The sequence below is a fragment of the Crocuta crocuta genome, unplaced genomic scaffold (genome assembly GCF_008692635.1).
Source record: "Crocuta crocuta isolate KB4526 unplaced genomic scaffold, BGI_CrCroc_1.0 scaffold125, whole genome shotgun sequence".
NCBI lineage: Eukaryota > Metazoa > Chordata > Mammalia > Carnivora > Hyaenidae > Crocuta > Crocuta crocuta.
Genome location: NW_027531143.1, coordinates 1,741,531 through 1,766,985, shown reverse-complemented (window position 1 = coordinate 1,766,985; position 25,455 = coordinate 1,741,531). Strand labels below are relative to the sequence as shown.

Sequence of the window (25,455 nt, the reverse complement as noted above, 5' to 3'; positions counted from 1 at the left end):
TGTCTCTCTCAAAATAAATAAACTCAAAAATTAAAAAAAATAAAAAAGAACATTTGAAAATATTCAATATCCAATCATGATTTCTTAAAAACTCTCAGCAAATTAGGATTAGGAGGTGTGTGCATTAAATAGTATCCCCTCAAAATTCATGTTCACCTTGAATATCAGAGTATGGTCATATATGGGACACCTAGGTGGCCCAGCTGGTTAAGAATCTGACTTTTGATCTCAGCTCAGGTCTTGATCTCAGGGTTGTGAGTTCAACCTGGTATTGGGCTCCATGCTGGGCAAGAGCCTACATTTAAAAAAAAAAAAAAGAAGAGAAAAAAAAAGAAAAGAAAAAATAATTTGATCTTATTTAAAAATAAGATCTTTGCCAATGTAATTAAGGTAAGAATTAAGATGGACCATAAGTCCAATGAGTGTCATTATAAGGGATTAAAGGACACATAGAGACACAAAGAGGGAGACAGAGATTACAGTTATGCTGCCACAGCCAAGGAATGCCTGAAGCCACCATAACCAACATCATATTAGAAGTAACACCCAGAGCCAAAAGTCAAGAAAAAAGAATAAAAGAAATACACATTGGGGGGGAAAAAAAAAACAACTCTCTATTTACAGACAACGTGATTGTCTACATGGAAAATCCCAAAGAATCTACCCAAAAATCTCCTAGAACTGGTAAGTAAAAAGGCTACAAAGTCAATGACAGCAATAAGCAACTGGAATTTGAAAATTAAAAGGCAATACTACTGGGGCACCTAGGTGGCCTAAGTGGTTAAGCATCCGACTTCAGCTCAGGTCATGATCTCATGGTTACTGAGTTCAAGGCCTGCATTGGGCTCTCCATTGACAGTGTGGAGCCTGCTCTGCATCCTCTGTCTCTCTCTCTCTCTGCCCCTCCTCAGTTCACGTGCATGCTTTTTGTCTCTCTCAAAAATAAACATTTAAAAAAATCAATGCTACTAATAACTTCACCAAGTAAAAGAAAAAAGTAAAAGAAAAAATACTTAGAGAAAATTTAACAAAATCAGTTAACAGCAAAACACTGATGAAAGAAATCAACAAAGATAAAAGGAGATGCATTATGTTCATGGATTTTAAAATGTCATTCTCTCCAATTTGATCAACAGAAAATAATCAAAATCCCAGCAAAAATGTTTGTAGATATTGGTAGCTTATTATTAAAAAAAATTGAAGAAAGGCAAAGGAAGTAGGATAACCAAAATAACTCTGAAAAAGAACAAAGTTGGAGAACATACTCTAGCCAATTTCAAGACTTAATAAAGCTATAATAATTAAGAGAATGTGGTATTATTACAGACATATAGATCAGTACAACAGAATAGAATTCAGAAATAAACCTGCATAAATACAGTTATCCTATTTTTGTTCAAAGTAAAAAGGAAATTTAAGGAAGAAAATTTTAGAAGAAAACAGAAAATCTATGTAATCTTCAAATCACCCAAACTCAAACTACCTGGGTATCCTTCAACAGATAAATGGCTACATGTTACATCCATACACTGGAATACTCAGCAATAAAAAAAGGCATAATATTCAGATGCACAACAATGTGAATGAATCGCAAATGCATTATGTAAAGTGAAAAAAGCCAATTCCAAAAGATTATATGCTGTATAATTCCACTCTACATACAATAATTCATTCACAGATCATAAACTTAAAACTATAAGAACAAATTCTAAAACTATAAAAGTTCTAGAAGAAAACATAGGAGAAAATCTTTGTGATCTTCGGGCAAATATTTCTTAGAGATGACACGAAGAGCCTGATTCATTTTTTAAAAAAGAAAAGTTGACAAATAGACTTCAGAATCAAAAACTTCTGCTCTTTAAAAGGCATTGTTTAAAGGGGTGCCTGGGGGGCTCTGTTGGCTAAGCATTGGACTTTCACTCAGGTCATGATCTCATGGTTCATGGGTTCAAGCCCCATGTAGGGCTCTGTGCTGACAGCTCAGAGCCTGAAGCCTGCTTCAGATTCTGTTTCTCATTCTCTCTGCCTCTCCCCAGCTTGGTGCTCTTTCTCTCAAAAATAAACATTAAAAAATTTTTGTGAAAGGCACTGTTTAAAATAATAATGATGATAATAATAATAATTTGAAAAGGGGATGTCTGAGTGGCTCAGTCAGTTAAGCACTGAACTCTTGATTTTGGCTCAGGTCATGATCTTGCAGTCCTGAGATAAAGCCCCTTGTGAGGCCCCATGCTGAGCATGGAGCCTGCTTGAGATTCTCTCTCTCTCCCTCTCTGCCCCTCTCCCCAGTTCATGTGCTCTCTCGCGTGCGCTCTGTCTCTCTCTCTCTCTCAAATAAATAAATAAATAAATAAATAAATAAATAAATAGGTGCACTTAGGCGGGTGGCTCAGTTGGTTGAGCATCCGACTCTTGATTTCAGCTCAGGTCATGATCCGAGGGTCACAGGACCGAAACTCACATGAGGCTGAATGTGGTGCCTACTTGGGATTTTCTCTCTCTTTCTCTCCCTTTCTGTCTCTCCCTCTCCCTCTCTCTCTGCCCCTCTCCTCCACTCACACTCTCTCTCTAAAACTAAAATAACAAAATAAATATATAAAAATAAAAATTAAGTAAAAGGCACTGTTTAGAAGTATTCTACTTAGACAATCTACAGACTAGGAGAAAATAGTTGTAAATCATATATCTAAAAAGGAATTGTACCCAGGGTATATAAAGAATTCTCAAAACTTAATAAGACAACAAAAAACCCAATTAAAAAATGGGAAAATGCTCTAAACAGACACAACAAAGAAGACTTACACGTGGCAAACTAGCACATGAAAATATGTTCAACATTACTGGTCACCAGGGAAAATAAAATTAAAACCGCAACAAGAGGGATGCCTGGGTGACTTAGTCAGTCGAGCATCCAACTTAGGCTCAGGCCATGATCTCAGATTTCACAAGTTCAAGCCTTGCATCAGGCTCTGTGCTAACAGCTCAGAGCTTGGAACCTGCTTTAGATTCTGTGTCTCCACCTCTCTGACCCTCCCTCGTTTGTGCTCTTCTTCTCTCTCTCAAAATAAATATACATTAAAAAATTAAAAACTTAAATAAAAATAAAACCACAAGATTCTACTACATACCTATATTAGAATGGCTAAAATTAAAAGACTGGCCATACCACTGATATAGACACTTTGGAAGAAGTCTGGCATTATCTTTAAAAATTAAATATATCCCTATCTTGTGATTCAGTCATTCTACTCTTAAGTACTTACCCAAGAGAAATGAAAGCATATGTCCATACAAGTCTTTGTATGTTGTTCAAAGCAACTCTACTTACAATTGAAACACAAAACAGGAAACAACCCAAATGTCCATCAACAGATGAATGGGTAAACAAACTGCTGATACATACAACACGTATACATTTAAATATAATCAGACTAAGTGAAAAAAAAAAGACAAAACAAAGTACATATTATATAATTCCATTTTATATAAGACAGAAAATTCAAATTAATCTGGAGTGACAAAAAGCAGATCCGTGGTTGCCTGGGGGAAAGTGAGGGAGGAGAGCGGGGCAAGGAGATGCAAAGGGAGAGATTACAAAGGGAAATAAGAAACTTTTGGAGATTACGGATATGTTCATTAATCTGTGGCAAGAATCAAAAATTGCACAGGTACATACAAATTTATGTCATAATTTAAATTGTAATTCTTTCCTTTAAAGAGAGAGAGAGAGATCATTGGAGGGAGGGGCAAAGAGTGACAGAGAATCTTAAGCAGGCTCCATACTCAGTGCAGTGCTCAATGCAGGGCTCGATCCTATGACTCTGGGATCATGACCTGAGCTGAAATCAAGAGCCAAATGCTCCACTGACTGAGCCACCCAGGCGCCCATTAAATTGTATACTTTAAATATGGACAGTGTAATGTGTGTCAGTTGTATCTCCATAAAGCCATTTTTGAAATAGCATCTACACATAACTTCAAAAAAATCGCTCATTTTCTGAAATACTACAAGTTATTTACTTCAATTTACCATTAGCATTTGGCCTCAGTGACTATGATCTAACAAAAAAGTTATAACTATTCTTACTCTACTTTTTTCCTAAGTCCATTTAAATTCCTTCAACACTATCCAGAAAAATTAGAACATTCCTATTGCCTCAAATTATTTTCCCTTAATAATCTTTAAGAATTGGGGTACCTGGGTGGCTCAGTTGGTTAAGCATCCAACTTCGGCTCAGGTCATGATCTCATGGTTTATGAGTTTGACCCCTGCATTGGGGTCTGTGCTTGACAGCTTGGAGCCTGGAGTCTGCTTCAGATTCTCTGTCTCCCTCTCTCTCTCTGCCCCTNCAAGTTCCAGCCCCATGTTAGGTGTAGAGGTTACTCAAAAATAAAATCTTAAAGAAAAATTTTTAATATTTTTATTTTAAATTAAGTATAAAAAGAACTCTATTATTAGAAATATCTTATTAATTTTCAAAATATTTTATGAACTGCCATGACCTCATTACCAAAAAAATACTAATCTTAGATCAAATGTAAAGATTAGTTATTTACTGCAGGAGTAAATGTAAGATAACAAAATTAAGACCTCCGTTAAAGAAAATAATCTATTAACACAGGCCCAGTCACAGCTAAGTGATCATTCTGCTTAAACTGTTAGTTCTACTATATCCAAGGGCACTGAAGTTAGAGAACTATTCTATTAAGAGCTAAAAATACAAAATTAAGGGGTCCCTGGGTGGCTCAGTTGGTTAAGGGTCTTGATCTTAGGGTTGTGAGTTCAAGTGCCACATTGGGCTCCTCACTAGGCATGAAGTAAATAAATAAATAAATAAGTAAACACAAAATTAAAGCTACTCCATTAGGCATATAATGTGGTTTCCTCATATAAAATCAAAAATAATAAAAATTCACTTTTATTAAGATCCAAATTCTGTTTATATATTTTTCCATAAAAAAAAAAAAACCTGCCGAAGTTTACAGTCCTAACCTCATGAAAAAAGAAACTTTTTCCATGATAAAAAAGCAAAAATTTCCCAAAGGAAAATGTTATCCTAAGTAATCTACACAAGGTTTGAAAGTCTCCAATATTACTCCTATCATTTCTTGTTTTGTTACTTCCTTCTGACCCCCTAGAGGAAGGTCAATTACTTTTTATATTGTTGCTCAGAACACTGGAAATACAGAGTCCAGAATCCTAAAGCTCAGAGGGGCTTTTTGTGGTGATATAGTCCATTTTGTCACCTCCAGACAGATGAAAACTAGACACATTTCCTATTCATTCAACATGAATTGAGCATCCATTTATGGCCTAGACACTGAGAATAGAAAGGAAAAGAACACTACTCCTTATGCTCAGATTTCACAACCCTCCCCATTCCATAACCTGATGCCACCGTTAAATGCGCTTGTCAAGTTTCCCCTGCCATCTAATGTTCTCTGGAAGACAAAGAATAATTAGTCACACACAAGTCTTTTGCTCCAATAACTTTATTCCTCTTTACTTAGCATAAACTTCTTCCCAGAACTAAGTTGATCTATTCATTAAATACAGTACTTACACTTTTTGGGTGGGGCAGGTGGGTCGTTTCTACAAACTTTACTGAGGATCTAAGCTCAGTTAGGACTGGGACTATATCTAGGTCTTACTNGACACATAGCAGAAGCTTAAAAAATATACTTTGAATGATTTTCTCTGATAACTAGAACACACTGCATACAAACTGTAAACTCTGAACAAACAGGAGTTACATCTCCTCTTCGGGTTGTTGTGGATAGAGATAACATACATGAAATAATATCTGACATGTAGCAGGCATTCAAAAATGTGAGCGATTATTTAATGTTAATTTATTTTAATTAAAAAAATTTAAATACCTTAGTTTGAAGTAATTTTAGATTGACAAAAAGGTTGCAAAGATTGTTGATTTTCTATATACACATCACTTAAGATTTTCAGGTATTAACATCTTATATAAACACAGTACTCTTCTAAAAACTAAAAAATTAACATTAGTACAATATTTTTTTAATATGTTAATGTTTATTTATTTATTTATTTATGAAAGAGTGAGAGAGAGCAGAAGCAGGTAGAGAGCAGAGAAAGCACACAAGAGAGAATCCCAAGCAGGTTCAGTGCTCTCAGTGCAGAGCCCAACATGGGGCTCGAACCCACAAACTGTGAGACCATACTTGAGCCAAAACCAAGATTTGGATGCTTAACTGACTGGGCCACCTAGGTGCTGCTACTACAATATTATGAACTAAATTATAGACTTTATTCTGATTTCACCTGTTTCTCCACTAATGATCTTTTTCTATTCCAGGACTAATTCAGGATGCCACACTGCATTTAGATAGATTTTTATTTTTAAGTGCTTTGTCTTTCTCACTTAATACTCTGAATTTGGAGAATCAACTAAACTACTTACCACTCCATGTTGTGGTTGTCAGATGAAAAACACAATCTGCTTCTATTAACATGATACACAGTAATATACCAAAGTAATCCTTAAAACCACAGAAGTAAAAGAGACTTAAGTATTTTGTTTATTCATGGGGCACCTGGGTGGCTCAGTCGGTTAAGTGTCCGACTTCGGCTCAGGTCATGATCTCAAGGTTCGTGGGTTCAAGCCCTGCATCGGGCTTTGTGCTAACAGCTAGCTCAGAGCTTGGAGCCTGTTTCGGATTCTGTGTCTCCCTCTCTCTCTGAACCTTCCCTGCTCACGCTGTCTCTCTCTCTCTCTCTCTGCCTCAGAAATAAATAAAACATTTAAAAAAATAAAGTATGTATTCATTATTTTTAAAGATTTTATCCCTAAGCAATCTCTACATCCAATGTGAGGCTTGAACTCACAACCCCAAGATCAAGAGTCGCATGCTCTGCCAACTGAGCCAGGCAGGTGCCCCTAGAGTATGTATTCATTAAATGAAAAAACAAATACTTGGAAAATGTATTGTTTCTTAAATAAATGACACAGGGAAATATAATAGGAGTCAACATTTATTGGGGTGCTCACATATTTTTATTGTATGTCAGACATGATAAATTGGCTTCAAAGAGGTTAAGTAAGCTGCCAAAGATTACACAACTCTACAGTGGTGAACCATGAATTAAGATGCATTGTAGAAAGTGTTTAAATCTATCCGTGTTTAATAATTATGTATTAAAATTACTATAGTCATACCAGTGACATATGTCACAATGCAATTAATTATATAACTGAATTGCATCCAACATGACTTTTCAATTTTTGGAGGCTGAAATAATGAACAAAAAAACCTTATATGTCTTTTTTCATTAAAAAAAAAAAATCAATCCGGGGCACCTGGGTGGCTCAGTCAGTTGCAGTTCCACCTTCGGCTCAGGTCATGATTCCGTGGTTTGGGTTCAAGTTCGAGGCCACATTGGGCTCTCTTCTGTTAGCACAGAGCTCACTTTGGATCTTCTGTCCCCCTCTCTCTGCCCCTCCACCACTCGTGCCCACACACACTCTCTCTACAAATGTTGAAAACATATTTTTATTTTTATTTTATTTTTATTTTTTACTTTTTTTTTTACTTTTTTTTATGTTTTTTATTTCTAGGAGAAAGAGAGAGACAGTGTGAGCAGCGAAGGGTCAGAGAGAGAGGGAGTCACAGACTGAAACAGGCTCCAGGCTCTGAGCTGACAGTCAGCACAGAGCCCGATGCGGGGCTCGAACCCACGAACCGCGAGATCATGACCTAAGCGAAAGTCGGACGCTTAACCGACTAAGCCACCCAGGCGCCCCTATTTTTTACTTTTTTAAATGTTTTACTTACTTTTGAGATAGAGACAGCATGAGCAGGGGAGGGTCAAAGAGAGAGGGAGACACAGAATCTGAAACAGGCTCCAGGCTCTGAGCTATTCCTCAGCACAGAGCCCGATGCGGGGCTTGAACCCACGAACCGTGAGATCATGAGCTGAAGTAGGATGCTTAACCGACTCAGCCACCCAGGTGCCTCGAAAACACATTTTTAAAAAATCAGTATAATTCTAAAGTTATAGAGCTGTCCAAACAGGAACTCTGAGCTTTGGAGCACATGGGTAGCTCAGTCAGTTAAGCCTCCAACCCTTGATCTCAGTTCAGGTCATGATCTCATGTTTTGTGGGATCAAACCCTGTGTTGGGCCCTGGGCTGACAGTGCAGAGCCTGACTGGGATTTTCTCTCTCTCTCTCTCTCAAAAATAAATAAATATAAAGACAAGAGAGAGAAAAGAAGAGGAGCGTCTGGGTGGCTCTGTTGGTTAAACATCCAACTTGGGCTCAGGTCATGATCTCACAGCTTGTGAGTTCGAGTCCTTTCTTGGGCTCTGTGCTGACAGCGCAGAGCCTGAAGCCTGCTTCAGATTCTGTCTCTGTCTCCCTCTGCCCCTCCCCCACTCACATATTTTCTCTTTCTCAAATATAAACATTTAAAAATTTTTTAAAAGAAATATTACGTAGCTGTAGGAATAAAAAACCAAAAGAAAAAAATGATCTACATATATTAATATGGAAAGATCTCCAGGACATTTTCTAAGTACAAAAAAAACAGGAACATAGGTAGTATGCTCCCTTTTATAAGAAGAGGACTATATAACTGTTTTCACTGAAATGTGCATAGGGAAACCCCGAAAGATATTCAAGTATTCCAAATGGTTACCTATAGGGAGTGGATGGGAAATGAGATAGAGTAAAACAGCTCCACGTGTGTATGTATAGGTGTATGTGGTTTTGATTTGTGAACCATATAAGTGTAATTGCTCGTCAAATAAAACATTTTAAAAATAATATTACTTTAGGATCACTTTAAGGATTAAATGAGTTTGTAAATGTACCTAACATAAAATGTCTAGCTTAGTGCTTTACACACAGTGGATGCAGCTATGTCCATCTGGAAGTCTTTTTTATTTTTTAAAGCTTATTTATATATTTTGGGGTGGGGGTGAAGGGTAGAGAGAGAAGGTCGCAGGCAGGCTCTGTGCTGTCAGTGCAGAGCCCAATGTAGGGCCTTAACTCATGAATCGTGAGATCATGACTTGAGCCAAAATCAAGAGTTGGCACTTAACTGAGTCACACAATCACTCTTGGAAATCTTTTCAAATGTCCTCAAAATGGTATAACATAAATAAATGAAAGAATACCAAACATTTGGACTCAATAATCTCACCTATAGGAATCTACCTTAATGAAATCTAAAAATTGGACAAAGATTCATAGCTGTTGAAACAAACCGAAAACACAAAAACAGAAATGTTCAATATAGTACATGTATTTTCAGAAAGCATTTCAAATGACAGAAAGTGCTCAAATTTGGAACTTTATAATCTTAAATGGTGGAGAGGAATAGGGCAGTGGGGATGGGGAGTGGGGTGTGGAGAGCAGAGATATATACAAAAATAAAAGGCCTAGAAAAAGCATAGCAAGTAAGCTTTTAAGGACGAACTGTTGGTAATTTTTATTTTCTCTTTCATTCTTTTCCATATTTGTCAATTTTTCTTCTAAGCATATAGTCCTGAAAAAGGAAAGAAAGGTAAAGATAGATGGGGTGACTGGGTAGCTCAGTTGGTTAAGTGTCCAACTTCGGCTCAGGTCATGATCTCCTGGTTCGTGAGTTTGAGCCGCACATGGGACTCTCTACTGTCAGCACAGAGCCTGCTTTGATCCTCTGTCCCCCTTTCTCTCTGCCCCTTCCCTGCTTGCTCACTCACCCAAGCTCTCTCTCTCTCTCAAAAACTGAATAATCTTAAAAAGAGAGAGAGAGAAAGGAAAAGAGAGAAAATGGATTTGAGGATGAAGGAGGTACAAGTTAAAATTTCACATTATTATATATACTTTTAGACAAGTTAATTAGCTCTTGAAGCTTCCAGATGTGTAAAATGGAGATGGTATCCAAATTCCAGGGCTACTTTGAGAATTACAGACATTTTATGTATAAAGGACATAAATAATACCTTAAACATAGTGACACTAGGTAGTAATTACTATTCTTCTCATACATCTTATCTGTGCCACATCCTTCCCTAAATACATGTAAAATTAGTCTATATTCCTCCCATCTGAGATAGTACTCATTTGAACACATAAGCAAGTTTACAAACATAGCAATGTAAAAAATAATCATCTTGGATTTGATGAAATATGGTGTAGCTTTAGTGAACAAAAAGCTACTTTTCACATGTACCTTTTTCTTTAGTATAATGAAGTACAAATTGCATTAGGAACGATTGTTAAAAATAAAGGGACTGTTCCCATGGAAATGGGATTCCCTAATCATTAGAAAATATACAAATCAAAACCACAATGAGATACCAACTCAGACCCCTTAGGGTAGCTACTATCAAAAAAACACCTAAAAATTAACAAGTGTTGGTGAGAATGTGGAGAAATGGGAACCTTTGTGTACTGCTGATAGAATGAAAAATGGAAGAGCCACTATGGAAAACAATATGCCAGTTCCTCAACGAATTAAAAATAGAATTACCATATGATCCAGCAATTTCGCTTCTATGTATATATCCAAAAGAACTGAAAGCAGTGACTTGAATATTCATAACACCATTATTCACAATAGCCAGAAGATGGAAGTAACCCAAATGACCCATGATGGATGAACAGATAAACAAAATTTAGTGTATACATAGTATTTAATCTGGGAAAAAAAAGAAATTCTGATGTGCTATAAAATGGATAAACCTTGAGGACATTATGCTAAGTAAAATAAGCCAGTCTCCCAAAGAAGAGCATTATATAATTGCATTTATGAGGTACCTAGAGTAGTAGAATTCATAGAAACAGAGGGGGAATGGAGAGTTGCTATTTAATTACTATACAGTTTCAGATTTGCAAGATGAGTTCCAAAGATTGGTTATAAAACAATGTTCCTAATGCTACTGAACTGCACATTTTATGATGGTTAAAATGGTAAATTTTATGTTATGTATATTTTACCTCTATGAGACAAAAATTAAAGGGTTGTAATGATGAGAACAGGTGTACTTCAATAACATAATTCACTGAAAATAATTTTTTTTAATTTTATTTGAGAGAGAGAGAGAGAATGAGAGGGTAGAGGGGCATAGGGAGAAAGAGAGAATCTCAAGCACGTTCCACACTCAGCACAGAGTCCAACGTGGGACTTGATCCTGCAACCCTGGAATTAAGACCTGAAATCAAGAGTCAGACGCTCATCTCACTGAGCCTCATCACTAAAATAAAAACTATGTAAATTCACTTAAGGAGGACTATTTATTTATTTATTTATTTTGGCAATTACTTTTTTAAAAAATTTATTTATTTTTTATTTTTTACAAATAATTTATTGTCAACTTGGTTTCCATATAACACCCAGTGCTCATCCCCACAAATGCCCTCCTCCATACCCATCTCCCCCCTCCCTCCCCAGAGCCACCAGTCTTCAGTTTGTTCTCATCATTCAAGAGTCTCTCATGGTTTGCCTCTCTCCCTCTCCCCCACCATTTCTGCCCTTCTTCTCCCCCATGGTGCTCCGTTAAGTTCCAAGGAGGACTATTTATTTTTAAGTTTCTTTGTTTGTTCATTTCTTTAGGTATGTATATCTGTATGTATGTAATCTCTATACCCAGCATGGGACTTGAATTCACAACCTCAAGATCAAGAGTCCTTTGCTCTTTCAACTGGCCACCTAGGCACCTCAGGACTATTTTTTTTTTTAACTAATACAGTAACCTTTTAAAAGTTATGAATATGATAACAAAAAGCCATGAAATAAAAACCAAGTTAAGTCTTACACTACATTAATAAGCATTTTAAAGTTTTTTTTTATTTTTTGTTTTTTATTTTGAGAGAGAGAGAACACTTGCGTGAGCCCACACCAGTGGGGGAAGGGCAGAGAGAAAGGGAGGGGGAGAGAAAGAGAGAATCCCAAGCAGGCTCTATGCTGCCGGCACTGAGCCTGATGTGGGGCTCAAACTCATGAACTATGAGATTACGACTTGAGTTGAAACCAAGAGTCAGACACTTAACTGAGCCACCCAGGCATCCCTAAACTACCTTAATAAACATTTTGACTGAACTATTTAAAACCTCAATTGAAATTTAAATACTATAAATAAAATACTATGCTCTGAGCAATAAACTTATTATTTAACTTCATATTTGTTTGTTTACCTGGGAGAGAGAATAGTACCAAGACAGAGGAAGATCAAACACTCTTAGTACTGCAGTCTTCAAGGAAAACTGTGATTCGTTTACTGTTTCTTCTGACATGACTCCTCTTATAACCTTCATTAAATGAAACATAAAAACATATTAGCCACTAAATGAAAGATACAAATTAAAAATTTAACTCTATCAATGTTTTCTTATTGCAATTATTCATGATATACTTCCTTGAAGAAAATTATGAGCCAAATTTACTTGAACTAAAAGTTTATTAATCATCAAAACACCCAAAAAGAAAATGAGTTAGATTTGAACTATGAGTTCAAGTAGCACATTTTTGTTAGAAAATTACAGGTTCTAGATTCTCTCTTTTCTGGTTAAATAAACATTTTGGCTTTCATTTTTATTTTATTTAAGTTTATTATTTTGAGAGAGAGGGGAGGGGGATGAGAGAGAGAGAGAGAGAGAGAGAGAGAGAGAGAGAGAGAGAGAGAATTCTAAGCAGGCTACACACTGTCAGCGTAGAGACCAATCTGGGGCTAGAGCTTAGGAACCATGAGATCATGACCCTTGAGCCAAATCAAGAGTCAGATGCTAAACCGAGACACCCAGGTGCCCCAACATTTCAACTTTTAAATAAAATTTAAAGCCTATTTCTTCCTACTTATTTCTGTCAAATAACAGGATGTCTAGGTACTGAAAGAAATCTGATTAGAACCATGACTCCTGGGGCTAAAAAGTAACCTCAGTTCACTACCTTCAGAATACATGCACTTATTCTACTCTTCTGTTTTAAAGATCTTCAAAGAAATGCTACATATATGCTATGAAATTTTAATAGTGTTTTAATGTCCATTTCTATTGAAACCAAAGAAAGAGAAGTCAGATAAGAGAAGTCAGATGTCTACAGAGAAAGAAGCTATCTCTCAGAAAGTTCTTTCACAGAACATTCACAGAAACATGATGGTTCAGGGTTTGGGTATATGTTTGTCAAAGCCAGAAACTCAATTTTATCTGCATACCCTGCTGGACACACTACAAACAAATTCACATACTATTTATGTATAAATTAGCTTACATATTTATTCATTTATAATAAGGAACTACACTAGCAAAAAAATACGTACATATGTCATCAAAACATACCCTCTCTGAGATAAAACGCTGTAGGAACTAGGGGTGCCCGGGTGCCTCAGTCCGTTAAGTGTCCAACTCTTGATTTCAGCTCAGGTCCATGAGCTCACAGTTGGTAAGCACAAGCCCCACACAGAGCTCTGCTCTGTGCTGACTGGAGGAAGCTGCTTTGTATTTTCTCTCTCCCTCTCTCACGGCCCCTCCCCTGCTCCTGCTCTCTCTCTCTTTGAAAATAAATTTTAAAAGCATTAAAAAAATTGTAGGCGCTAAATTCATAAGTTGAAAAGGCTGCTTGGTGAACAGAAAATTAAAGGAACCTAAGGAATATTTTATCTAGGCCAATTAAAACCCTGAGATCAGTCTCTGGTACACAAGAGGGTAGGCTTTTCCAGTAGTCAGAATGTTTACGTCTACCAAATTTAATATTTCTTTTTCTTGAACAGGGCTATATAAACATTACTAAAGAGAAAATAAAAATCATTAGCAATCCCTCTATAAAAGCTTATTGGCTAGGGGCTCCTGGGTGGCTCAGTCTGACTCATTTTCAACTCAGGTCATGACCTCATGGTTGTGATATCGAGCCCTGCATGGGACTCCTCACTGGGCATGGAGCCTGCTTAAGATTCTTTCTCTCCTTCTCCCTCTGCCACTCCCCTGCTTTCCAACATGCTCCCCGCTCACAAAAGAAAAAAAAAGGGAAAAAGCTGATTGGCTATACTTTCAGTCCCTTATTTCTGCATATATTTCTGTTTTTGTAGATTCCAGTAGACTACCTTTTCCTGTTAATATCTTTTTTTTTCCAGATAAGCATCAAAACCACTGATTAAGTAGTATTCTTTCAAGTCAAACGCAGTAATACTAACAATAGGTTACTTCTGACACTTACCTTATTCCCTACTAGTGACACTCAGAGAGTGTAAAATTAATCCCCCCTTCACACATATTCTAATGACAATGTTTAGACCCAGTAGAATNCCTTAAATTTAATACAATTCCTTTCCAAATATTTATCTATGTCTACGTTTTTAATATTCATATAAAACAGAATCACACCATATCTGCTGTGTAACACCATTCTCCTTTCATTTAACATAACAGCCTAGAGATTTTTTTTTTTTAAACATCAACACTGCTAATCTAGTTCATTTTATAAACAGCTTCATAGCATTCTAGTATATTGGTATACCACAGTTTTTTAAATTCTCCAACTGATATGTTTCAGTTATGTGCAGTTCATCCTTGTATTTAAATATCCATGAAAGTCTCAAAAGCAGATCGTAAGCTATGTAATGAGTAACTCAATAAATTCCATAAAGAAGAAATGGTACAGACTGTATTTAATGCTCAAACAGAGTAAGATATTTTGATGGGGAAAAAACAGAACAGAATTCAATTGTTTTATTTTCATTTTACACCCCTCCCCTTTTTAAAAATAGAGATAGATAGAATGGGTGAGGGGTAGAGAAAGAGGTTCAACCCCTGCAAAGGGCTCCATCTGCTGACCCTGAGATCATGACCTGAGCAGAAATCAAGGGTCAGACACTTAACCAAATGAGCCACTCAGGCACCCTGAAAATTCAATGTTTTAATCAGATGAAATTTTAAAATAATTCCTAAATAACTTGGATCAAAATGAAAATATAAGCTTCAAATACAGACTATATTATAAAATTTTAGAAAGACTAGTTACTCCATTAAAAACTAGGCAAAACATTAATATGAAAAGCTGTTAAGACTTGCTCATAGAAAAAAAAAATCAAACTAATACTACATTTAGGTGCCATCTCATCTATCAGACGGGCAAAACCCCAATCACCGAATATACTCTATTCGGCAAGCTATTGGGAACAGAGGCACTCATATACTTTCTATACAGCACTATAAAACAAACAAACAAAAATCTCCATGTATAGCCATGGAGTGATCGCCAAGATATACTTATCATTAAAAAGGAAGATGTATCTGTTATAACCTGTATACACTGTCACTATCTCTAGGATGATGGGAAGGCGAATGGAGGAAGCAATTCACATTTGTTTATACAAGACAGAAGGATAAGTCAAAAATTAATGGAAATGATACCTATAACGGGATAGACAAAGCAAAGTAGAGTGGACAGTAAGTATTAACCAGACTTCTATAAATGTAGTTTATTTTACTTTTGACTCGGGAAAATTTAGCCAAAAATGATGGGGGGTAAAAATCTCTAAAAAACAAAACTAAATGAAAACATTAAACTTATCTACTTGGTAGTAGAACCACAAACAGAATTCTCTCCATAAACCTTGAAATTCTGTTTTTATTCTATAAGAACAAAAGTAACTACAAAGAAACTTTAAACTGTACTCAGTAATTACAAGGTCAGTGTAATATTAATGTTCCTTTTTAAGTAACCTGTGTGTGTTTGTGTGTGTGTATGTTTTTAATGTTAGCAAGCAAAATCATTCAATTTATACAAGTAGAAGAAATATAAAATCAGAAAAGTAAAAACTGTATAAAGTTAATTTGGAAATAACAAATGAGTTCACAATGTTGTCTTCAAATTATCTGCTAGCACTGTCCACTAAAAGGGCTTTGAAATAATAACCCCCTAATAGCAATTAGCACCTTTGCACCCACATTACTGTGGTCTTTTAAGGACCAGTACTCACCTAGACAAAGTAGAATTTTTTTTTTTTTTTTCTTTTCCTTTTTAATGTTTTGAATCCAAGGCAAGCTCCAGGCTCTGAGCTGTCAGCAGAAAGCCCAACAGTCAGGCCTAAACTCAGGGACTGTGAGATCATGACCTGAGCCAAAGTTGTACATTTAACCCACTGACCCACCCAGGCGCCCCTAGATTCAGTATAATTCGGACTGAAGTACACTGATTCCAAGCAACAAACTATGACATAAACATATTTCTGAAAAATACAAAGGAAATTGAACATGAGAGAAATGGCCCTCTGGAGCACGAGACTAGGAGTATAAGGTTGTGCAGGAAATCATTCTTTTCACTTTAAGTCTTCTCTAATATTTGATTTTTTTAAGCAACTGCATGTATTACTTTCCAAAAATATTACACTAAAGTGGCGCCTGGGTAGCACAGTGGGTTAAGCCACTGACTCTTGATTTCTGCTCAGGTCATTATCTCAAGGTTCATGAGTTCAAGTCCTGAATTGGGCTCTACACTTGACAGTACAGAGAGTGATTCAAAACTTAATCATTAATAGCTGAGGGGTGCCTGGGTGGCTCAGTCGGTTAAGCCTCCGGCTTCGGCTCAGGTCATGCGTGGGTTCGAGCCCCGTGTCGGGCTCTGTGCTGACAGCTCAGAGCCTGGAGCCTGTTTCAGATTCTGTGTCTCCCTCTCTCTCTGCCCCTCCCCTGCTCATGCTGCCTCTCAGAAACAAATAAAACATTTAAAAATTTTTTTAAAAATAACTGAATAACTTTAAAAAAATAATCATTTCATTTGCTTCCATAAATACTAATTAAAATAAACACGAAGGCAGTTTATTATACACATTCGTAGAAAGCTCTAAAGCATTACCAAAAACACTGTATTATGTAATATTACTGCTTCTCTCCATCTAACCTTTGGAGAGCTAAAAATGTGTGATAATTTGTTTCTGAAACACCTTAAAATTCTATTCTACAACTTGGACGTTATAATTTAAGCAACAATTGAAGTCTAAACTACTCCTCCCCACTCCCAAAACTGACGTGAAGCATAAACTCATACACCCGAACTGAGTAAAACACAGCAAAAGTACTTAGTCGCAGTAACGATAAAAGAATAATAAAGGTCTGTGTAAGAGTAAGACCTTCTGAAGTCCTCCTTCCACAATATAAATGGGGAGCAACTTTGTTTACAAAAGGGCCCTGAGGCCACAATCCTCCCGATGCTTTATTATTCACTGAAAGCACCTGCAGAGAAAGAGTATCTTCCCCCATTTAAAAACCACTCCCTGCTCAAACCACAGGCATTCGCGCAAAAACACGGACCACGCTAGCGACCCTACCTCCAACAGGACCTTCACCCGCGACCCCCACAGCACTATCCTCGGCAGTCTTCCTTTTTTTTTTTTTTTTTAAACCAAGGGACCGGGGACTCCGGCTGGGCTCGCCCGCCCAGGCCCTCAAATGGGTTCTGAGCAGTCGGTAGTCCACCCTGATTCAGCGCTCCGCTTGCGGGCCTCCCTCCGGCGTGCGGAATTCTCTGGCTTTGGGTTCCTTCACCCGCACTGGCATTCCCGAGGGCCAAAGCCGGGGCTCCCGCCCGCGCCCCACTACGCCCAGCCCCGCTGCCTCGGCCCGGGGGGGCTGGGCCACCCCACCCGCCCTTACGCCCGCCCCCCCGTACCTGGAGCTACAGGCCAGGTGCTGCCGGCCCACGCCTGCTTCCCAGCCGCAGCCCAGCGCTAAGGAGCCGCCTGGCCGCGGGGGCGGAGTCCTTCCGGGGTCAGGAGTGGAAAGGTGGAGNCAGCGTGAGGGGCTACGCGTGAAGCCGCTCGCGCCATTTTTGTGTAGGGCAGAGGCTCCTGCTTAGCCAAAGGGTATAGAAGAACTGCATTGTTACAATGTTGTCAACTGCTATCGTAGTTTGTAATCTTTTGAGGGATGTAGGTCTATTCAGAGAATCTGGTGAACCCTATGGGGACTTTACCCCAGAAAAATGCACATAGACACTCAGAGACGCTCTAACATTATTAAAAGAAAAAAATGTGTACAGTATATACAAATTCAGACACCAGAAACCAATCCATGGATCCCAAATTAAGAACTTCTACCATAGATCCGCAGTACCTAAACTAATGATTAAGAGGCATTCCAATCTTGTATCGATGAAGTTACTGATTTCAATTACTCTTTAGTTTTTCTCCGTTTCCCACTGAATTAGAATACGTAAATATGGCCACCTATGAGTTGTTAGGCAGGATGTTCACTGCTCTTAGGTTCTAACACACAGAAAAAAAAGGGGGCTGGCGTGGAGAATGACAATAAAAAAAAGATGCTGTTTCTATTTGCAATCTTGAGTCCAAACTTTCCATTAGAACTGCAGATTGAAAAATTTTAATTACCGATCATATCTGTGGTGAAATGCCCAAAACATTTTGTAAGGAAAGCTAAAACATGACAGCAGATGTTACTAATCCTACCCAAGAAACAGGAATGAATAATCATTTCTATTAGTTTTCAAAATTCCTATTTAGTCAAATGGAAACTAGGAAATGACAATACTGATGTGTAACCTCACTAGATGAAAAATAACCGAGTTATTATTACAATAATAACAGAGTTCTTTGTGAAAATATTTTGCGCTTATAAAGTAAATGGTGCTATTGACATTTGAAGAACCTGGAATGTGTAAGGTTGTTTATTCTCCCAATCTCCTTTCTGCTGCTTCCTTCCTGCATCCCACAACTTCCAAACATTCAGCACAATGAGAAGAGCAGTACTAATGATAACTACCACTTAAAGCAACTTTACTGAGGACATTATCTCTTTGAATTCCACAATGCACTTTATGAAAGAGATATTTGTACAAACTGCTTACGGATTTTAGTCTTTAATGAGGGAATAAGAAGTACATATTTTCCTTATTTTCCTCAGTCAATGTAAATTGCTCCAAGCCCCCCTTCTCTTGGGATGGCAGAGTATTTGCTAAAATTAATGAAGGGAAACCTCACTAACGTGGACTTGAGGTGCTACAAGGAGAGCCTGCAAGGGGAAACTGTACCACTCACTGTCAATTAGAGAAAGAATCATCAATCACAGGCCCCAACAAGGAAAGATATACACTGTGTCTCCTACAAGAAAGCGACTACTCCTATAACTCAGCCAGAGATAACATCATCACCCTGTATCCTTGATTTTCTCCAAGGAACTTTTGTTCAAAACAATCCCTCCCAACTTCCTCCTTCTCCCTAAAATAATGTTCTGCTCTTGTGTTTGTCAGACTTGCTTATGGTTTGCCATAGCTTGCTCGTCCCAAATTCCAATTCTCTGTTATTCCTAAATAAACCCGTGTTTGCAGATAAAATAGTTGACTTTTATTTTTAAGGTTAACACACAATCTTAGTTGTTAGTAGTTATATCAGTTAGGGGGCTGTTAGCTAGAAGCAAAAAAAAAAAAAAAAAAATCAAAAAACCAAAACCAAAAAATCCCTACAACTAGTTTTTTTAATAGTAGCTTAAACCATAGGACAGAGTATTCCACATGGATGAAGCATCAGGGAGGCAGAGCCTCATATTTGCATATGATGCCTCATGCTATCTTGGCCCTGAGGAAAAATGAGGCTTGGTTAATTCTAAAGGTCTGTCCCTCACCCAAAGTGAGAGGAATCATTAATCAACTATTAATGACTGTGGGAGATCCTATATGCATAGTATCAAAACAATACTGTAGTTTCAGACTGCCTGAGTTTGAATCCTTTCTCTGCCACTTACTAGGTATGTGGTCTTGGTCCAAAAACTTAACTTCATTATGCCTCAGTTTCCTCACTGGGGTGTTGGAAAGATAAATGTAATAGTATCTGTAAAGCACTAAGATTCTTATATAAGTTTTTAACTTGGGTTACTTGTAACTCCACAGGCTCTGAGGATAAAACATTATTTCCATATATTGGTTTCCTTTGTTATCCTATTATATTGTTTTTGCACATAAAAACATTACTTTGAGAAGCAGGGCCCTGTCAAAGGGGTCAAAGATACCAAAAAGTAGTTAAGAAGTTAGATAATTCTGGCACTAATTTATAAGATGTATTAATCTATTTAGGTGATGTGATTGTTTTTAACTAAAGTGCTAGACTTTGGTCAGGCTTAATATTTTCACTTGATAAGTACTTTTCCCACCAATAATTCATGAAGTTCATTCATTATACTAATTTATAAATGTAATAGATTTATAAGAGTCCATGGAACTTTTCTACATTCTTTGGCAGAAGCTCCAAAGCTAAGAGAAACAGGCGCCAAGTGCCCTAACTATTCTTAAAAAGGATGCTAGACCAACCACACAAGGTATGCCAGGAGAATGTGAGGCCCATTTAGCAATCCTCAGTACTCAAACACCTCCAGGGAATGATATGGCAGAACTGACCAAAGAAGACCAAAAATGAGAGAGTTTTTGGAGAGAGAGAGAGAGTTTTCTGGAATGCTGTGCAATTTCCTCCCCCTTCCCTTCCCATGTCCTCCCCCAAGTGGGGAGGGCAGGGTGCATATCCCATCTTACCCCCTCTTCCAGCCAAGTGAAGGAACTTGAAGAAATTCAAAGAATTTGATGGGGCACCTGGGTGGCTCAGTCAGTTGGGCATATGACTTCGCCTCAGGTCATGATCTCACGGTTCGTGGGTTCAAGCCCCACGTCGGGCTCTGTGCTGGCAGCTAGGTCAGAGCCTGGAGCCTGCTTCAGATCGCGTGTCTCCTTCTCTCTGACCCTGCCCTGCTCACATTGTCTCTCTCTCTCTCTCAGAAATAAAACATTAAAAAAAAGAAATTCAGAGAATTTGACTTCTATGTCCCGTAGTTTATGTCACTTGAAAATCTAAAGACAATAGGGGCGCCTGGGTGGCTTAGTCGGTTAAGCGTCCGACTTTCGCTTAGGTCATGATCTCGCGGTTCGTGGGTTCGAGCCCCGCGTTGGGCTCTGTGCTGACTTGCCAGCTCAGAGCCTGGAGCCTGTTTCAGTCTGTGACTCCCTCTCTCTCTGGCCCTCCCCTGCTCACGCTGTCTCTCTCTCTCTCCTAGAAATAAATAAAACATTAAAAAAAAAGAAAAAAAGAAAATCGAAAGACAATAAACTATCCAAAGAGGCCTTTGATGGCAGAGCAAAGACAGAAGACTGCAGTGACAGTGCCCTGTACTTGCAATTCTGCAAGAAAAATTATCCTGTCGGCCAAATGAATGCCACAGAAGGTAGCCAGGCTTCAATTATCTGAACAGTTGTATCTTTGAACCAGAAACAAAGTGGACTGTCCAAATGGTTAGCCATAGATTTCCCCCCTCTATATTAGGAAATAATACAGTGAGAGGTCCCCAGCAAGTGGGACAGTCATTGTGGAACTCACAAAATATCTGTATAAGAAAAGAGCCAGAATTTAGGAGTAAGCCATATGCAGAAGGCATCCAAGTCAGATTGAATGCACTGATTGCATATACCTGATATTTCATTTAAGATATTTAGGATCACTGCTCACCCTATCTGACATGTATGGCCAATGAACTTTATGAATTCAGTGGAAAAAGTACTTACCAAGTGAAAATATTAAGCCTGACCAGAGTCTGGCACTTTAGTCAAAAACAATCACATCACCTAAATAGATTAATTCTTTTAGGTAAGTCATATGTCCAATTTCTTTTTCCATTAACTGCTAAAATCTGGCAGAGTCCCCAGAAATAACTCAGGGCCTCCTTTTAAATCTGTAAAATGTCAAAGGGTATACACTGGCCATTATATCTTTGTTCTCATTACATTTTTGTTCTCATTTGTTTGGCAGACTCCTCTGCAAGTCAGAACTACGCCGATCAAGGCATTAGAACTCAGACTATTGTTCTAGATGCTAATTTAGAACAATTATTCCATATACATCCAAATATTACAGATTCAGTTCCTCAAAATGTTAAAGATAGTGATACCATATGACCAGCAATTCCATTCCTATATAATACACAAGAGAAAGTAGAAGATACATTCACATAAAAACTTGTATATGAGGGGGGCCTGGGTGGCTCAGTCCGTTAAGCATACAACTTCAGCTCAGGTCATGATTTTACAGTGCGTGAGTTTGAGCCCCGCATCGGGCTCTGCACTTTCAGTTCAGAGCCTGCTTCAGATTCTTTCTCTCCCTCTCCCTCTCTCTCTGCTTCTCCCACTTACATGCACTCACTCTCCTGTCTCAAAATAAATAAGTAAACTTAAACCATACATGAATGTGCATAGCAACATTACTCATATCTAAAAAGTGAAAACAACCCAAGTATCTATCAACTGATGAATGAAAAAAATGTAAATTTTATAATAATATTATAATAAATAAATAAAATTACATGTGTCCATATAATATGATATTATTTGAGCATTAAAAGAGGAATGATGTACATGCTATGATGTGAAAACATGCTAAGAAGTCAGTCATAAAAGATACACGTATTTTATGGTTCTATTTATATGAAATATATAAAATGGGCAACTCTATAGAGACAGAAAGTAGATTAGTGGTTGCCTGGGGCTGAAGGGTTGTGGGGAAATGGAGGTTGATGTTAAAGGGCATGGGCCTTCTTTTGGGGGCAGTGAAATGTTCTAAATTTAGATTGGGCTGTTTGTACGAATCTGTGAATATACTAAAAACTATTAAACTGCATACTGTAAATGTGTAAATTACATCTCAACAAAGCTGTTATCCTCAAAAAATTATTACTGCCATTTCTTAGATCAAAAACATCAAGGCTCGGGGTGTCTGGGTGGCCCAATTGGTTAAGCATCCGACTTTGGCTCAGGTCATGATCTCATGGTTAATGGGTTCCAGCCCTGCATCAGGCTCTGTGCTAACAGCTAGCTTATAGCCTGGAGCCTGTTTCAGATTCTGTGTCTCCCTCTCTCTCTGAGCCTCCCCTGCTCATACTGTCTCTCTCTGTCAGAAATAAATAAAAAACATTAAAAAAATTAAACAAAAAATCAAGGCTTAAAGAGATTATGAAAATAGAGCTCCTGGGTGGCTCAGTTAATTAAGCATCTGACTTCAGCTAGGGTCATGATCTCACAGTTAGTGAGTTTAAGCCCCACATCAGGCTCTGTGCTGACAGTGCAGAGCCTGCTTGGGATTCTCTCTCTCCCTTTCTCTCTGCCCCTGTCCCACCCACATGAGTGTGCTCTCTGTTTCTCTCAAAATAAAAAATAAACTTTTAAAAAGAGAATAAATAAAAGGATGAAGGCTCTATAAATAAATAAATAAATAAATAGATTTTTTTTTAAAAAAAGAGAGAGATTATGAAAATGGTAAAAGCCAGAGATCTGATGTCAGAGAATGATCCAGAACATGATCTCCCTATACTGCCTCAGTAGTTGTCAAATGACATGCTGCTATAAAAAGAAGCATGTATTCTATTAGGAGGTGTTTATGTCAAAATGTAGAATAAACAGTAGACAACACAGATGTTTCTCTAGTAAGAGCTTAGGTAAATAAATTTATTCTAAAGTTACTTTTGGGGGTTCCTGGGTGTCTCAATTTGTTGAGAAGCTGAATGTCCAACTCTTGATTTCAGCTCAGGTCATGATCTCAAAGTTTCTGAAATCAAGCCCCACTTTGTGCTCTATGCTGACAGTGTGGAGCTTGCTTGAAGTTCTCTTTCCCTCTCTCTCTGCCTCCACCCCTCCAAAATAAATAAATAAAGTTAAAAAAAAATAAAGTTACTTTGGAGTGCCTGAGTGGCTCACTTGGTTTAGCATTTGACTCTTGATTTCAGCTCAAGTCATGGTCCCAGGATTATGGGATTGAGCCCTGCATCAGGCTCCCTGCTAGGCGTGGAACCTGCTTAAGATTCTCTCCCTTTCTTCCTCTGCCCCTCTCCTCCACTTATGCATTCTCACTAGTTCTAAAATAGAAATTAAAATAAATAAATGAATACAAGTTATTTACTGTAAAGAACAATAGAGGGGAATCCAAGTGGCTCAGTTGGTTGAGCATCTGACTTCGGCTCAGGTCATAATCTCACAGTTCATGAGTTTGAGCACAGCATCAGGCTCTCTGGTGTCAGCACAGAGCCTGCTTCCAATCCGATCCCCTGGCCCTTTCTCTTTCTGCCTCTACCCTGCTCACATTCTCTCTCAAAAATAAATAAAACGTAGGGGCGCCTGGGTGGCTCAGTAAGTCAAGCGTCTGACTTCAGCTCAGGTCATGATCACACGGTTCGTGGGTTCGAGCCCCGCATTAGGTTCTGTGCTGACAGCTCAGAGCCTGGAGCCTGCTTCAGATTCTGTGTCTCCCTCTCTCTCTGACCCTCCCCTGCTCACACTATCTCTCTCGAAAATAAATAAAACATTTAAAAATAAACAAATAAAACATAAAAAAAAGAACAACAGAATTCAAATCAAAACACATGAAAAAAAGAGTTCCTATTTTGCATATTTGGAAACCTTATAACATTTCAAAAGTCTAGAAAAACAGAACAGTTTTAAAATTAATAAAATTAAAAGAGCTGCATCTGTTTTCTATGTATTTAAATGACAAGCATTTTGTAAAGTAGAAGAAAATTATCTCCTCAAGTTAGAAAATATATTTTAGGTTTCTTTTATAATTTGATATTCGCTCATCTTCTTCAATAGCAAGTTTATTGATTTGTCCATTCCTATATATTGTGCCATGTACTGTGCTGAATGCTGGAAATACTAGGATGAATAAGAAAAATCCCTGCTCACAGTTTGGTTCAGGAGATGGAAAAGTGAATAAATCATTGCCATGTATAATAATGACACTACAGAGTATAATTTACAATTAGGAGTTTAATATCATTAAAGAATATTCCATAAGAGGAAGGGTCCAAACGGCCTGAAGAAGTTGAAGGTGGCTTCTTCCAGGAGGTGACCCTTGAAGGATGAGTGGAGTTCACTTTTAAGAGAAAGAGTAAAAGGCAAAAAGTCATTCTATACTTAGGGTTAAGGTTAGGGTTAAGGAAAGCAGCACTAAATAAAGAGGCAAGGAGCAAATGTTTTGCCCTTTAGGAGAATGAAATGTAAATGAGGAGAGCTTGAGGACTGCATGTGTTTGATTGGGTGTAACAAAAGATGAGATAAGAGGAGAAAATTTGGGTGAAACTAATGCCACCAGGGACTGGGATGAGGGAAACAAGGTGCCTAAGGTACACAGGTGCTCTGTTTTAGGGCACTACAAGGTGCTTAGATACTGTCATTTTGGTACCTTGCTTATCTTATCCTAGGCCCTTGATGAGAAACAAAACAAAACAAAACACAACAAAACAAAACACTTCTGGGGCAAGAAGGACTGTTGAAGAGTTACAAGATGGGATTTATGTTTTAGAAAGAGTTGTGTTCAGAATAATTAGTATTAAATTAGAGAAGAGACTAGAATCAGAAAGAAATGGAACTATAAAAGTAATCTAGATAAGAATGAAGAGAATCTGTACAGGAAACTTCTTTTAAAAATTTTTTTTAATGTTTTATTTTATTTCTGAGAGAGAGAGA

At 37.7% G+C, this 25,455-nt stretch overlaps 1 protein-coding gene across 3 annotated transcripts in view; it reads right to left on the bottom strand.

Moving 5' to 3' along the window:
• MIGA1 (mitoguardin 1) overlaps positions 1-17,692 on the bottom strand; it is a 93,524-nt gene extending 75,832 nt beyond the window's left edge. For 2 of the 3 annotated variants that reach the window (XM_077771080.1, XM_077771082.1), the window contains exons 1-2: positions 17,623-17,692; positions 12,156-12,269 (exon numbers count right to left, since the gene is read on the bottom strand). In XM_077771080.1, the coding sequence (XP_077627206.1) occupies positions 12,156-12,254 (99 nt within the window). In that variant the 5' untranslated portion in view covers positions 12,255-12,269; positions 17,623-17,692. Of the gene's footprint in view, positions 1-12,155; positions 12,270-17,281; positions 17,347-17,622 lie in introns of those variants that run through there. The other variant, XM_077771081.1, reaches the window with a different exon arrangement.
• Between the last annotated feature and the right edge of the window lie 7,763 nt (positions 17,693-25,455).